General features: G+C 43.6%; 1 protein-coding gene across 12 annotated transcripts in view; it reads right to left on the bottom strand.

The window, feature by feature from the left end:
* The window catches only part of PHACTR1 (phosphatase and actin regulator 1), a 522649-nt gene that overhangs the window by 102731 nt on the left and 404041 nt on the right, over positions 1–15877 (bottom strand). For all 12 annotated transcript variants that reach the window (XM_003788309.2, XM_003788310.2, XM_023512323.1 and 9 more), the window contains one exon: positions 8826–8906. In XM_003788309.2, coding sequence (XP_003788357.1) covers positions 8826–8906 — 81 coding nt within the window. The remainder of the gene's footprint in view (positions 1–8825; positions 8907–15877) is intronic.

The raw sequence follows: 15877 nt of genomic DNA, 5'->3' as shown, positions 1-15877 counted from the left end.
GTGGATTTTTTTTTTTTTTTTTTGCAATTTTTGGCTGGGGCTGGGTTTGAACCCACCACCTCCGGGATATGGAGTCAGTGCCCTACTCCTTTGAGCCATAGATGCCGCCCCCTTGTGGATTTTCTAAATTTGCTTATTGCTTCAGGCTTTTCCGTTAAGGTTTTTATTATCTGCAACCAGAGCATCCTTACTTACACCCTGCTGACTATATACTGGCTTCAGAGGTAGCTGAAGAACCTATAAGTAAAAAGCATAACGATAATCAAAAGGACACTTCTTATTCATTGTCTTTTTCTCGTTCCTTATCTTACTTGATGTGTCCATGTCTGACACTGTGGATCATTTCTCCTTACACTGAGCCATAGCCTCCTGCCTTGGCTTCAATGAAAGGTACGTCTACCTTACTTCCTATTATTTCTTTTTTTCTTTTTGGCCAGGGCTGAGTTTGAACCCACCACCTCTGGTGCATGGGGCCAGCACTCTACTCCCTGAGCCACAGGTGCTGCCCTCCTATTATTTCTTTGCCTGCTTCTCAGTTTTGGGGGGTTCTTCTTACTCTGATATCATTTTTTTAATTCTCTGAACTATAAATGTTGGGGTTCCTTAGGGTTTTCTACCAGGGCCACTTGTTTTTCATACCCCATATTCAGATATATACCATCAATCTATAAAACTTCACAGTGAGGCATCCACTGAGAATCTCAAACTATCTCCAGCTGTGATCTGTCTCTACTTCGTGCCTTATATTTAGTATTCTACTTAAGACATTTAGCTATCTCAGACCGAGTGGGGCCAAATCATCACAATATTTTGTGCCCTAAACTCACCACTCCTGCGTTCCCAGCTCAGCGAGTGGCCCTGTGCTGAGCCTGTTATCCAAGACTAAATCCTAAGTATCAGCCTTACCTACTCCCTTTTCTTTACTGCCCCCAAATCGGTCACAGGGCCCTCTTGCCCTCACCTCCTATAACCCTCCAATCTGTCCTCTCCTTCTCTCTGTACCTCTCACTACCCACCACCACATCATCTGAATCTGGCAACAGCTGGCTGGCTCATCTCTCTGGCTCATGTCTCGGACTCTCCTGTAGGCAGAGTGCAGGGCTGCAGATCCGATCATGTAGAACGCTCTCCCAGAGCTGTGCACTGCTCATGAACAGGGAAGACAGTTTTCCAGCCTATACGATAATCCCTGACTCTTTTTACCTTAAAAATGTGCTGGACACTTACTCTTTCCCTTGAGTTTATTCGTGACTTGGTGTTTCTGACTGGCACTATGCCTTTTGGTTCTAATACCTCCTCCCAATCCTGGGGCTGCCAACCATCCCATCTTCTCTAGGATAATTCTTATATATCCTGCAAGTTTTTTTCAGACACCACTCCTTCCATGCTGCCATCCGTAAGTCCCCAAGCCTGGGAGGGTGATGCTTCCATGCACCACCAGGAAATCCTATAATTTCTCCATCATCATTGCCAGGCTGCCTAAACCCATCACCTGAACTGTAAGTGCTATTAGCCAGGGGTACTTGGCTTGCTTTTCTTAGCAATCTTGGTGGCCAGAGTGATGCCTGAAACATATGCACAGTGGTGCCGGTAACACTGCACAAATACGCAATGAATGAATAAATTTACTGTGAATGGTTACTCATTACAATAATATTAATTATTATTTCATTAAGTCTCTTAGTTTGGCATAATGGTTTCCTGAAAGAACAGTTTTGTTCAAGAGAATTTTTATCACAAATTCTCTTTAGTGTTTCCATCTGTCTCAGTTTGACACCTTTACATTTTTAAAAGTAGGTTCTGTTCAAAAAACCAAGTCTAGGCAAATCCATTCTATTACGTACATAGGTGCTACACAAATGATTATATGGTGCTGATGCTGAAAGCAAACACCCTTTTCACAAAGTTACTCCAAGTCACACCTTTCAGAAGATATCGTTTCTATGTGAGACATCAGACACAGCTAAAACTGTGGCTAGCACCAGTGCCTGGTAAAGGTTGTGAAAGGCATTTCCTACAAACGTCAAGATTTTAAAAGGCTATGCACCTGGAATACCAGATAAACCAAGGGATTGAAGCAGGCTCGGGCCTACATGTGTCTCCTCTAATATAGACAAGAGTTTTTATTTTGAAAAGATGATGACCTTTTAATTTAAATATCAGGCTTTTTCCTCTTCGATGCCAGAGAAGGAAAAATGCAATGTCTGTGTGCAGAGCCGTCCATTGCACAAAGCTTCTGTTTGTGTTTATCATTAAAAATAACAATCTCCCCAAGGTTGCTCTTACCTGATTAAGGGAAAAAACCACACTTTGAAGGACTTTAGTGTTTGCTATGAAATGTTATCTTTCATTCCCAGCACACAATGAAAAAGTGAAGCTGCTCGGGGCAACACCATTGGTTTTATTCTTTCCCCACAAGACACACGCCCTCCTGATCTCTCTTCCCTTCTCCTGGGATCATCTCTTTCGCCGGGTCTGGTAGGATTGCGCAGCCTCTGCGGTATCACTGCGGGCTGACACGTTTAGTGTGAAATTGCCTAACAGGCAGGGATGCTGTCATTTCGTCTGATGGTAGAGAGGTGGCCTCCCTCCCCACCCACCCCGACACACAGGGGACACGTTATGTAAATTAAATCAACCCATGCGATATGAAGCAAGGGCCACTGTGAGAGAATTGAGGTTTCACGGAGGAGTTCAGCGGGTGAAAATAACAGCACGACCACCATTATCCCTAGTATTCTATCAATACAGCAGTGAGGTTATTTTAGAGATTATCTAATAACGCTTAATATTAGCAGTAACATTTATTCAGATCCTCCAACTACCAATGTGCAAGCTTTTTTGTTTTCCTATAAATTTCCAATGGAGGACATGTGGTCTTAGCAAAGGTTTTAAGTGTTCACTGTCATGCTCACTGGCTAGGACGAGGTGAAGCCAATCATCTTTTCTGGGCTTCAATTGCATCTCTACATTGGAACAATAATAGCCAGGCCAGCTGACTTTCTGGAGAGCCCTGCTAAGTATGAGAAATACCAACACTATTTTACTAATGGTCAAATAGTATACAGTTGACCCTTGAACAACAAAACTTTGAACTGCATGGGTCAACTGACATATATATACATATTTTCCAACCAAACACAGATCTAAAATATAGTATTCTTTGGATGCAAAACCCATACCCAGAGGGCTGACTTTTCCTGTACTGAGTGACAGCTATACTATCTTTGGTGTATATTTCCCCATAACACTTAAAGACACGATCTGAGAGTAGAGTATTTGGCATCCATCTACACAGAAATACATACATAATATAATGCTATCTATTTAAGTCATTGGCAATAAAGTTTTGTGGACAAGAAAACTGAATAAAGAAGGGGGCCCACTGTTCCTAGTGTTCTGGATTGTGCCAGTGCAGGTGAACAAGCCAAGTAGCGTGAACACGCAGAAATAACCTCATGCTGGAATTTGTTGTTTTCAATGAGCATTTGCAGGACGTCAGCCGAGCCCCTGGCTCTATCATGGACACCTGGGCTACCTCAGTGAGCAAACCAGACAAAGACCCTGCCCTGCTCGGCGGAGCTTACTTTCAGCAGAGAGATAGGTGAAAAAAAATGAACACAATGAACATAGACAGTAATTTATAAAGCACATTCGAAGGTGACAAAAGTAGAAAGAGAAGAAGAAAGGAAACATTCAGGGAGGGTGAGAGGCCTAGAAACTTAGACAAGGCGGCAGCAGTTTTAAACTTGGTGGTCCTAGTGCGAGAGACGCCCTGAGAAGGTGACACCTGAGCCAGGACTGGAAAAAAGAACTCATCATGTGGCTGTCTGGGGGACGAGGTTTTCTGGAAGACAGTTGTGGAGTGGAGTGAGGGAGAGGGAATTCCTAGGGGGTATGTAGGGAGTTAAAGCACTCCTGAGGGGCTGGAGTCGAACGTGGAACTCCCTGGGTGAAATGGGGAGCCTCCACAGGCTCTGGGCAGGGCATCCTGCTCTGATTTACAGAGAAGTGAGGCAGAGGCAAATGCAATACGCATTTAAAAGAAATGCACGGGTCAACTTAACAGACTTAGGGGTTTGTGAATTAAGTTTCAAGGGGCTTAAAGTAGGACCACTTTTTAGAATTTGGGTGCCCAGGCCCCTGTTTCAGTCACTTTATAAGGGTCTCTGTGAAAATATCACCTCCCCTGGGAGGTCCTCCAGGATTGTGTTTACCTAAATCCTCCCCCCCTTCCCCTGACTTTACTTCCTTACCCTGCTAATTGGTTTTTCTCTGATGTGCCCATCACTTCTTGAAAACATATAGCATTACTTCCTATTTGCTTGGACAGAAGGTGAACTCTAAGAGGGTGAGATTTTGCTGTTTTGGTTATCACTGTAGTTCAACACCTAGGTGGCTACCTGGCAAAGAGGGGGAGCCCTTGGTACCAACTTATGGAATGAATAAGTGCATATTCTGGAAGAATAGGAGAACTTTGTTTAATTAAGCTTTGTTTAGTTTGTTCAAATTAAGGTCTAATTTAAGTAAAAATGTAACAAGATGGAGGAATAAATAAAAATAAGGTACCGGTCAAATTATAATTTTCCACCTTAGTAAGTTTAACATGTTTACTACTTAGAGTGCTCATGGTTCATCGGAATGTTTACATTGTGTTCTTCTTAGAACCATTATAGTTAGTTGTATGGTAGAAAATTTGGAAAATGGGAGAAAAAGAACTTCGAATTGTATGTGCCTAGTACCACTGCGACTAACATAATTAAAATTTTCCTCTTATGTAGTTTTGAAAGTATGCTGCATTCTTACTTGGTCTCAATACATCTAGAGATCAAATGATTACCTCTGATTTAAAACTTTATATAAAGCTCCTCCGGACTCTAAAATTATGTGATTTTATCTGGAAGCCAATAAAAAATACATAAGCTACCGAATTGCCCTTTCCTTGTAATACATTTTGGTAAATGAGGCATTCCTATGCTAGTCCCCATACACATTTGGGGTCATTTTTCTTAGACCCAAACTCTCATTTTACCTGATTGGAATTCACTGACCAGTTTGAAATTTTAACCTAAGAAAAACATAAATAATTTGGAGAATTGTCAGAGTAATAAAATCTCATTAATTCTGGGCACATCCTGCTCGAATAGTTATGAATCGCAAATTCCTATAGGTTATTTTTATACTTTCTATGAACACACGGGGCATTATCAGGCAAAATCAATAATGTAAAAAAGAACAGGAGAGAAAAATCTTACCTACCAAAGAGAACAAATTGTTTTCCACCACATTAGCGGTATCACGCACAGACAGTGTGACTACGGCATAAACAGAAGTGGGACGTCCAGGGCTGTGGGCAGGTGGATGGGCTGACATAGTAATTACCAATCAATGCGGCAGCTGGCAGAGGCCATACCTCGCTGGGGGAAATTATTCTGCTGCCGGTGACTAGCTAGAGTCATGTCTGTTAACGCAAGGAAGTGGGACACGATGCAGAATTACCAGCCAGGCAATCTGGAATGATTGCTTTAAATCTATAAAATGTATCTTTAAAACGAACAACTTAAAAAAAAAAAAAGGTTAAAGTCTCTTCGCTACCTTTGCTGTCTATCAGGTTGGGGCAGTAACATTTTATCTGGTTTACCCACCAGAATCTCAGAGACAGTAAGAAGAATGAAATTACAGAAAGGAGAAAAATGAATGATGGGAACATGATGCGTGGAGAGGCTCAGAGGAAAGCAAGGTGGAGGCTAAAAAGGGAATTGAATTACAAGGGGGAGGTGGGGCTGGGTTCTCAGCGGACACTGACGTCAGCGAGATCATTCCGAAGGGGTCGGAGAACTTTGTACCTTTATCACCCTCGGTCAAAAGGTGATAGTGATGACGGCCCTTCTTAATTCTTGGGCCTGTTGACAGGGTCGCCTAGGGAAAGGTACGTAAAGGGTTTGAAAAAGCATAAAGGAAACCATGATGAAACTGGGATTCATCACCGCATGTCAATGACTCTTGAGAATCTAAAGATCCCAGCCACTGTTCTATCTTACATGTGTTATCACAGGTAATCCTCATCACAACAGTATCTACACTTTTACTTTATTTTATTGTTATTATTTTTTTGAGACACAGTCTAACTATGTCACCCTTGGGTAGAGTGCCATGGAGTCACAGCTCAGAGCAACCTCAAACTTTTGGGTTTAAGCAATTCTCTTGCCTCAGCTTCCTAAGTAGCTGGGACTATAGGTGGCTGCCACAACGCCCGGCTATTTTTTTGTTGTAGTTGTCATTGTTGTTTAGCAGGCTCGGGCTGGGTTTGAACTGTCTAGCCTTGGTGTATGTGGCCGGCACCCTAACCACTGAGCAATGGGCACCAAGCCAGTATCCACATTTTTAGATAAAGAAACAGCAGCACAGAGAAGTTAAGCAACTTGTCTAAAGTTATACAGTTGGTGAGCAGAGGAACTGGGAATTGAATCCAAGTAATCTGATTCCAGGGCCCATGCTCCAAACTGCTGATATAATGTCGTGTTACTTTGATGAGGTTAATGGCTACAGTGATGAGGTTAACATCCACAAAGATACAAATTGCTTGTTTGTATTAGAAAATCCCATCACAGACACAAAACTATAAACCTACTATGCGCCATAGAGTTTTAATTTTAGTACCTCTTTTCTTCATTTCCCGCCATCAATCAGTAAACATTTTTGAGAGTCCAGTCGGCATTAGACATTATCTAAGGCTTGGGAGATCTTGAAATAAGCCCCCGAGGGCCCTAGTCTCCTGCAGTTTACATGCTAATAAGGAAAGGTAGGCAACAAACAAACAAAAAAGAGCAGGCAGTGATAAGTGCAATAAAGCAAGAGGCTGTGACAAGTGACAGGGGAGGAGCAGTCTGGTCCTTTTGCCTATGCCCGTGTGTCAGCTCGGTGCCTGCCAGTAGAGAAAGAAGGGCACCTCCCTGCTCTGGGGCGGCTCCACAGGCCCCAGCCTCAGCAGCCTTCTGGGACCTTCCCTATAAAATGAAACTTTTATTCCAAAAATCCGTGACTTCTTTCATGAAGTTAAGGAGCCACTTACGTAATATTTACCTTAAGCCAGGTATTATCTGTAATGGAAATAATAATAAATGCTGTAGTACAACTGCTTTCTCTCCTTTGTCAAGTATTCCTGAAGTTTTACAGTGAGAGATGTCAAAGCTGCAGGAACAGAGGAGGGAGGAGAGAAACCATTTAACTGGATCTGATCAGGCTTTCACTGTGACAATAACATTTATTTAAGTACTTGGGTGCTTATTATGGAATATAATATCTGTAGTCAGACGGTTTCCATCTCTCCTGGGGAGTGAATATGAAGAAAGGGGCTTATTACCGTGAAGCATGGAGATTTAGGGTCGAAACAAGGGAGGGTCGGAGGATTGATCAGAAGGAAAGACACCGGGGGAAAAGCGACAAAATTATGGATCCTTTTCCCCTGGAAAGCTTAATCAATCAAAGACGTTGTTTTCTGCTCTGGCCTTCCCAGAAGCAGACGGGTGAAGTGACTCACCACAGGGCTTTCTTGGCCCCAGGAGGCTCTGATGATGACAGAACATAATCTGAATAGCACAGCCTCACACCCAGTCTCCATTATTCCTTGCCGCCAGGGCAGGGCCAGAGCTATGCCACTTTCTACTTGCGCATCAGGCTAGTAATCTGTGTTTAGAGAAAAGACTTTAAAAGCTCCACTGGAAAGCCCGTGGCAGGAATGGATGAGGTGAGATGTACCAAAGGAGTAAAGGCCAACTCACAAAACAGGGGAATCTGAAAGGCGCCAGAACCCAGAAACACAGCTGCCCTTTTGGACACAAACAAGGGTTGGAGAATACCCACAAAAACATGGTAAACTGACTGCCTGGGCAGAATGACGGGAGCACTCGGACTATCAGGATTAATCGTCAAGGTAGAATATTATGTGATTTATCCGGTCCAACAAATAACACCAGCCTGAAACCAAAGAAGAGCTGACACAGATGATGGCTATTGATGACTGTAACAAGATTGGAAACAGCACTCTCTTACTCCACTTAAAGCCCTAACAGGGAGAGTGTAGTCCTCAGAGTGGGAGAGAGAAAAGAAAGAAAAGGACAGGAGAGAGTGGAGAGAAAGCGTACTAGCAAGTTCAAACGAAGGCAGCCAAGCTCTGAGAAAAGGAGAGAGAAGAATTGTGTATGTTCCTTCTTAGTGACGGCACTCACTGTCAACCACTTGTGGGCACATTTGCAGAGCATCTGAAGCCCTGTCTCTGTGACCATGCAAAATATCTTATGTGTATAGTCATATATAGTCATATATTCTAATTTTCTCTCCTTTAAATTTAATTTCTTCTGTTATAGAGAGACAATCCCCCCGCCCCCCCAAAGAAAAGAAAAGAAAACTCAAAAAGCAACCAAACCTGTTAGGGAACTCCTACCTAGATGCTTGTGGATTTTTAACATTTGTCTGGGAGCCCTCCTGCCTGAAGGAGCCTGAGCAATTAAATCCCCTCCAGCTGTGCGTATCTGTGCACCCACAGACTGCCAGCCAGCGCCTGCATCATTCCCAGGGCTACATCATTTTTCTCAGCATCCTGTGGTTTTAATCCAGTGCTCAGAAAGAAAGAGATTTGTTTCCCTCCTTCCTACACTACTGATAGCTTTCGCACTGTCAGACACATTCTCTTTTCTCTCCAGAATTGTCTGGAGTTTTAAGAGTTCAATTTCTGATGAAGTGAAGCAGAAAACGACATGCAACTCCAAGGAACAGGCACAGGGAAGCCCAGCACGGCTCTCCGGTCTGCGGCCAGCCCTTCTCACCTTTGTCGTAGATTTCCTTCAGGACTCCCCGCTTTATCAGCTCTTCTCGGCTTTGCCTCATTGATATTTTCCTTTCCAGGGCTACATGCAAAAGGCAAACAGAGAAGCAGACGTGAGTAGTTAACAAAGCTGTTTGTTAAAGAATTCCGTGTTAATTCGCACAGCGATGTCGCGTACGGGAAGCTCCCGCAAATTATGCTTTGCTAATGTAAATGAATGAGATGAAACAGTTAATGCTTCTTGATACTATCAAAAGCCTTTTAATCAGATGTCATTTAATCTTCAAAATAATATGCAAATCATCTAGGAGGCAGGCATTTTTATTTAATTTTCTTTAGCCCTCATTTATAGTTGGGCAAAGTGCAGCACAGAAAAGCTGGTCGACGTGGCACTGAGTTAAAGCCTCCCGTCCTGGATCACTGCCTCTCGTCTCAGTCTGGCCTCCATGTCACGCTGAACGTTCCTGAGCACAGTACTTCCTCACAGCTGGGACTGGGATTTCACCGATCAACTTCACAGAGATTACGCTTCACTCAGGATTTTGTCGCTTTCCAACTATTTTGTTTTTAAACGGTATGAAAACATCCTCTGAGCAGCTCTGTGAGCTGGCCTCCCAGGGTGCCAAAGTGAGACTACATGAAGGGTGGTGGGTGACCTCCATGGGATGTCCCACTGCCTTCCTACCTTCAGCTCCCGGCTGGAGTGGCCCAGTAAGGAGGCAACAGTTCAGTTACTGAATATGCCTCCCCCGCGCCCAGCCGCTGTGCACCTGAGAGGGGCAGGCGGGGCTGGAGGAGGAAAGAGGAAGCGCTGGGCAGGCTGTGGACCAATCACAGGGAAGCAGAGCCCAGGAGGGGAGAAAGGAGGGGCTGCTCACAGGGCAGACCCATGGCTCGAAGGACAGAGATAAACCCCACCACACCTGGCTAATTTCTAAATTTTTTTATAGAGCCAGGGTCTTGCTATGTTGCCCAGGGTGGTCTCTAATTCCTGGCCTCAAGCAATCCTCCTGTCTTGGTCTCCCAAAGTGCTGGGATTATAAGCATGAACCACTGCATTCAGTTTAAAAATGATCCCTGAGTTGAGATTTGAAAGATGAATATATCTTATTTCAGCAACAGGCAGGCAGGTAGGGGCCAAGGGAAATGTTCCAGACAGAGCAGGCTGGGCAATCAATGGCTCCTGACAGAGGAATCCTGGTGCGGTGGAAGGGGAGAAAGAAAGTCAGTGTGGCTGCCGCCACCAGCACCAGGTGGAGAATGTCTGTGATGAGGCTGGAGGGGCGGGAGGCTGGGCAGTGGGAAGAAATGATCAGATTTGAGCATTTGAGGGATGAGTGTTCACTTTAGTGTACAGAGTGGATTAGAAAGAGGTCAGTGACTAGGTGATCACAGATATCTAGGCAGGGGATGATGGCAGCTATGACTCAGATGCTGGCGACAGAGACAAAGGATGCCTCCAAGACATGTGCGGGTGGCAATAGGAACCCGACCAGAAGTTAAAGGGACATGCAGGAAAGAGAGGGGCCTGGCTTCCTGGCTTGCATAACAGATGGTGCTGTGAACGACTAGGGCGGGGCCTCCCTGCTGACAGCCAGCTTGGAGGGCAGATCGTGAGCTGCACATCCAAAAGAAGGTATCAAGTGTGTGCTAGGAAATGTAGCTGGATGCCTCATAAAGCCAGAACGGGAAGTGCTGTGTCAGACACATTCACACACAAGTGCTTCTCAAACTCTTCCATGGAAACGCTTGTGACCGCAAAGGAGGAATGCCCAAGGGTGTGCACTCCAAGGGTGTGACTTGAAGTCGCTAGCCCCAAGCACGCCATTTCTTTAAATGTATTGAGTTTTTCCTTTAAAAGTTGAGTCTTTCTTTAAATTTAAGGAGGATCTCACGTAATGTATCTGCTCTAATTTAAATAAGAAGCCCCATCCCCACTCCCCCCCTGTCACCAGGGTCCAAGTTAAATTAACATTCTGGAAAGAGATTTCTACGGCATTGTCTATTTCCTAGTACAGAACCCAGAGCCCATAGGGAATGCGCAGCAAAGATAATTTTGAGAAAGGTGAAAAGTTATGTTATTTAACTGAATCCTCACCACAGTGAAGTATCATATTCCCTTTATACAGATGAGGTAGCTGAGGCCCAGCAAAATGAACTTGCTCGGTATGGAGAACCCTCCAAGAACTCAGGCTAGATCCCCCATTTGATCCTGTAATCCCATTACTGGGCATCGACCAGGAAGGAAAAAAATCCTTTTACCACAGGGACACTTGCATTAGACTGTTTATTGCAGCTTGATTTACAATCGCCAAAATGTGGAAATAGCCTAAGTGCCCACCAGCCCAGGAATGGATTAACAAGCTGTGATATATGTATACCATGGAATACTATTCAGCCAGTAAGAAAGATGGAGACTTTACATCTTTTGTATTAACCTGGATGGATGTGGAACACATTATTCTCAATAAAGCATCACAAGAATGGAGAAACAAGAATCCTACGTACTCAATTCTGATATGAGGACAATTAAGGTCCCAGTACATGGTGGGGGATGGGGAGAGCTGAACAAGGGAAGGAGGGAGGGGGTGGGGGGTCAAGGTGTGTGGAACACCTTTTGGGGGCGGGGCACAATTATAAGAGGGTCTTTAACAAAAGCAACAGTGTAACCTGGTTCTGTGTACCTTCACTGAATCCTCAAAAAAAAAAAAAAAAAAAACTTGCTCAAAGTCCCACAGCAGTAAGCTGAGGAACAGAAAGAGATTTTAATGTCCCTCCTTTTTTTCTCCAGGACACCACAAGGTGGTGAAGATTGTTATAATGTATACAAAAACTGGAAGGCTCTGAAAGTGGAGAGCAATCTGATTATTATTATAAATTACTAGGGGTCAAAAGTCATGGCCAAGTGACATAATTCCACATCACTTTCAGGAACGTTCTCCTTGTAAGGTACTCTTCACTGAGACCCCCTCTCATATGTAAAAAGACAGGCACAATGCCGCCCTTCTGACCTTAACTTACACCAGCCCTTCCAAAGACAGGGCTAAGTTTCACAGGGGCCACATATAAGCTCACCACTGCTCCGGGAAGTGAGATCAAGTGGCCTGGCTGGTGCAGAAGGACAATTCAACCATGTGACTTGGTTTGTGACTGAACCACAAAACCATAAAACAAGTGAGATTCATGTGGGGGGAGAAAGAAAATGCAACGGTTTCCTTGTCACCAACCAAGGAAATGGTCCAACCCCTCCCTCGATAATTTTGGTTTGGGGTACAACAGAAAAGAAAAAGGAAGAAAAGAGAAGAAATTACGAAAAGTGAAAGAAGTCCGAAGAGGAGCGAGGCATAAGGGAAGGTGTGAGGCAGGGGTGTCAAACCCGCGGCCCCAGAGAAAATGCTGATGTTGTGAGGACTCTGTTGCTTATTGGTAGTGCCAGGTATCATGAAAGTATGTGTAGGCCTTTTTTGTTTTTTGCTAATGAGCTTTCCTTAGCACTTGTGTATTTACTCTGTGGCCCAAGACAAGTCTCGTTCATCCAATGTGTGGCAGAAAAGGAAAATGTCTGGACACCCCTGATGGGCCTTTCTGTAAGGTGGCTTGTGTGCTGTACTTGGCCTCAGGATGGCAGGAATAAAACAGGTCAGCTCAAGGAGAAATGAGGCAGAAGGTCAGCTGGTGACTTGGGAGTGGTTGGTCTTTGGGAGGCAGGGAATGAAAGTGAAAAGAAGAAAAATATCCATCCCTTACACACACGTATACACACACACAGAATGAAAATTGGTATAGGAAGACATGAGGCAAAAGCATGCAACCAGGTATTATTTTTATATAAAAGAAAAATAAAGCTAGTGAAGATTTATGCTAAAATAAGAAAATCTATTCTAAAATGCAAGGATCTCTCTATTATTATTATTTTGAGACAGAGTCTCACTTTGTTGCCCTTGGCAGAATGCCATGGCGTCACAGCTCATAGCAACCTCAAACTCTTAGCCTCAAATGAACCTCTTGCCTCAGCCTCCCGAGTAGCTGGGATTACAGGCACCTGCCACAATGCCCAGCTATTTTTAGATACGGGATCTTGCTATTACTCAGGCTGGTCTCAAACTTGTGAGCTCAGGCAAGCCCCTCGTCTTGGCCTCCCAGAGTGCTGGGATTACAGGTGTGAGCCACGCGCCTGGCCAAGTAATATTAAATTTTTAAAGCATAGGGCAGTATAAAATCTAAGTGACCACAGATGGGGATGTTATTCTGTAAACTTTGTGGTGATAAAACTGCGCTGATGGTTGTACAACACTATAAATTTGCTAAAACTATTGTGTTATTTAATTACAATGAGTTAACACGATAGTGTATGAATTATATTTCAAAGAAGTTTTTAAAAACAGGGGATTAGGGTGGAAAAGGGTGACCACTATGAACTAAAATAAAATCTTAAGCTCCCTAGTCAACTGAATGGATCCTCTCTCAGATAAGCGGACCCTACCTCCAAAGACAAGAACAACAAAAAATCTTAAAGCTGTGTTGCCAGCCATGAGAAGAGAGGTCAGACATGACTACTAATGCCCTGTTCCTTTTGAAGTTATTCTTCGATAACAGTCAGATACAAAATCATTAACAAGTCTAAGGCTATGTAAAACAAAGATTAAACCACACACACACACACACACACACACACGGGTCATTCATTTACTTAACAGACCACTGAGTCTCGATATATGTCCAGTAACTGTCCTGTGGCTTGTCTTTGATTAACCGACTGCCTCACCTTAAAACATTCCAACGTTTTAGACAAAGCTCGTTTCTTTAACCGATTACCAATCAAAGAATCTTTAAACCCACCAATAACCTATAATCAGTCCCTTGCTTTGAGATGTCCTCGTTTTCATCCAACCAATGTATACCATGCACGTATTGATTATGACTTTACATGTAATTCTTGTCACCCTGAAAGGCATAAAGCTGAACTGTAACCCACCATGATGAGACTACCTGCTCAAGGCTTCTTGGGCATGGTTCTCCGTGGTTGGCCATGGTCATATATACTCAGCTCAGAATAAACCTCTTCAAGTCATTTTACAGAGTTTGGCTTCTTTTCCATTGACATCACAAAGGAAAATAACCATAATGGTAAAAGCACTGGTTAAACACATAAAAATAGTAAATCTAAGTAGATAATAAAGAACTAAACTTTAGACCACAGGAAGCTAAGAGGACACTATTAAATAAAAAATGGAAATAAAACACACAAAGGCAAATTTCTAAAAAATAAAAAAGTGATTTCTAAACCTCTAATACCTAATTAATCAGTAGAACCAAAATTTAAAAAATTAGGAATCTGATTTCTCTCATAATGAGCAAGTAGCTCAGAGAGTGGCTGATGCAACTCCCTGATCTTTAGAAAATAACCGAATTTCTGGGCTGCTGTAAACGCAAAACACCTGAAGTTATAATGGTACCGTGGTAACAGAACAAAAACGCACACCAGCAAGTGTGCACAGAGTTAGTAGATCCAAAGATACAAAAAGATTTCCCTTTTGCCTGAAATACGAGTGGGAGAGTGATTTCTCAATCACCGTCCCAAAAGTAGACAAAAATGGCCCCCCAAAACCACCTTCAAGGGTTGGCAAGGAAGACTCTCTAAGCTTGCATCAGACTGTGCCCTAATATAAAGACTAGGCAGGAAACCTTGAAAGGCATGGCTACGCTGCATCTTTCCACTTGGGTACTAAGCATGAACTTTTCACTCCATATTCTGATGCTCTCACTTCTTGGGGCTAAGCTGGCTCTGGATGGACTGTCTATCCCAAGGCTGGCCAATTCCTAGACACAGCAATTGCTGTGCTTTTGGGAATGCCTTTCATAGGCAAACCACCAACCCAGAGCCTGTAATCCCAACTATCTCCTTCACTGGGCTATGTGGGGCCCTCTCCACCTGTCCTTGAGCATCCCAGGGCCAGGTACCAGACACTAGAAACAGCCCCTGTGTCTCAGAGTCCCCTGGACGTATTCCCAGCAGCCAATCCTCTCCTGCCTCCCCATTCCTCCCTCTCCCTCTGCCTCCTCCTCCTGGCGCTTTCCAGTGGGGCCCTGCTTGGGTGGTGTGGCCTCTCCTCTTAAGATCTGAGAAGACAACCAGCTATCTTTTCAATGACAGTCATCCCCTGATCTGTTGGCCTCCCCATACATGAATAATAAAATCTACATTTTAAAACCCAACCATCCTTGCATAGGTTTGTAAAGAAAGAAAAATCAGGGAAACTAAGAGGTGTTCCCCCTGCTTTATGTTCTACCCTGATGTTCTATAATCAGTCTGCATGTGAGCTAGTGCTCTGGGAATGTGGAATCTGGAGCAAAAAGCCCAAAGACCAACTCGACTAATAGAGAGCCACGAGTCCCACTCGCATCGTTTTTATAAACTCCTCTTCTGAGCCACCTCTGCAGGGCCCACAGAGTACTTGCTAAAAGCCAGTTCCCCATCACTTCTCCTGAATTTATCTCCCCAATCTCTCCCAACCCACTTGGGTTTGTGACAAGCCAGGGGGTCCTCTGCCTCTTTGATGCTGATAAGCATCTCAAATGGGCTCTTTCTTCTTGGGGAATACCTCGAATACAATTGTTGAAAATAACTAGGGCATTTTTTTTTATTTTTGCACACATGCATGTATGTACATATATATTTCTATTTTTATTTATAAAAATAATACAAGAAAACCATTTGTTATACAAAATTCAAGCAACCAACAAAACAAAGTCCTTTTCACTGTCTCTCCCTCTGTGGACCCAAGTCACCAAATCTCACTGCTACCTTTCCTTGCAATTCTCATTTTCTCTTTACCTCCCTCTCCCCACAATATCATAGACAAATACTGTTTTTTAAATACATCAATGGAGTCATTCTACACCTACTGTTCTACAAGTCTTTTTCTTCCTCTAACTTATCAATAGGTCTTAGGGCTCTTCCTGTCAGTATCTACAGGGCTGCCTCTTTCTTCTGTAGTGCTGCGTACCATTTTACAGGGTACGTGCACCATGATTTATTTAACCAGCCTGCAA

This window comes from Otolemur garnettii, unplaced genomic scaffold (genome assembly GCF_000181295.1).
Source record: "Otolemur garnettii isolate 467f Iridium unplaced genomic scaffold, OtoGar3 scaffold00026, whole genome shotgun sequence".
In the NCBI taxonomy this organism is placed as follows: domain Eukaryota; kingdom Metazoa; phylum Chordata; class Mammalia; order Primates; family Galagidae; genus Otolemur; species Otolemur garnettii.
Note: the sequence above shows the minus strand (reverse complement) of the source record. Positions and strands in the feature narration are given on the sequence as shown.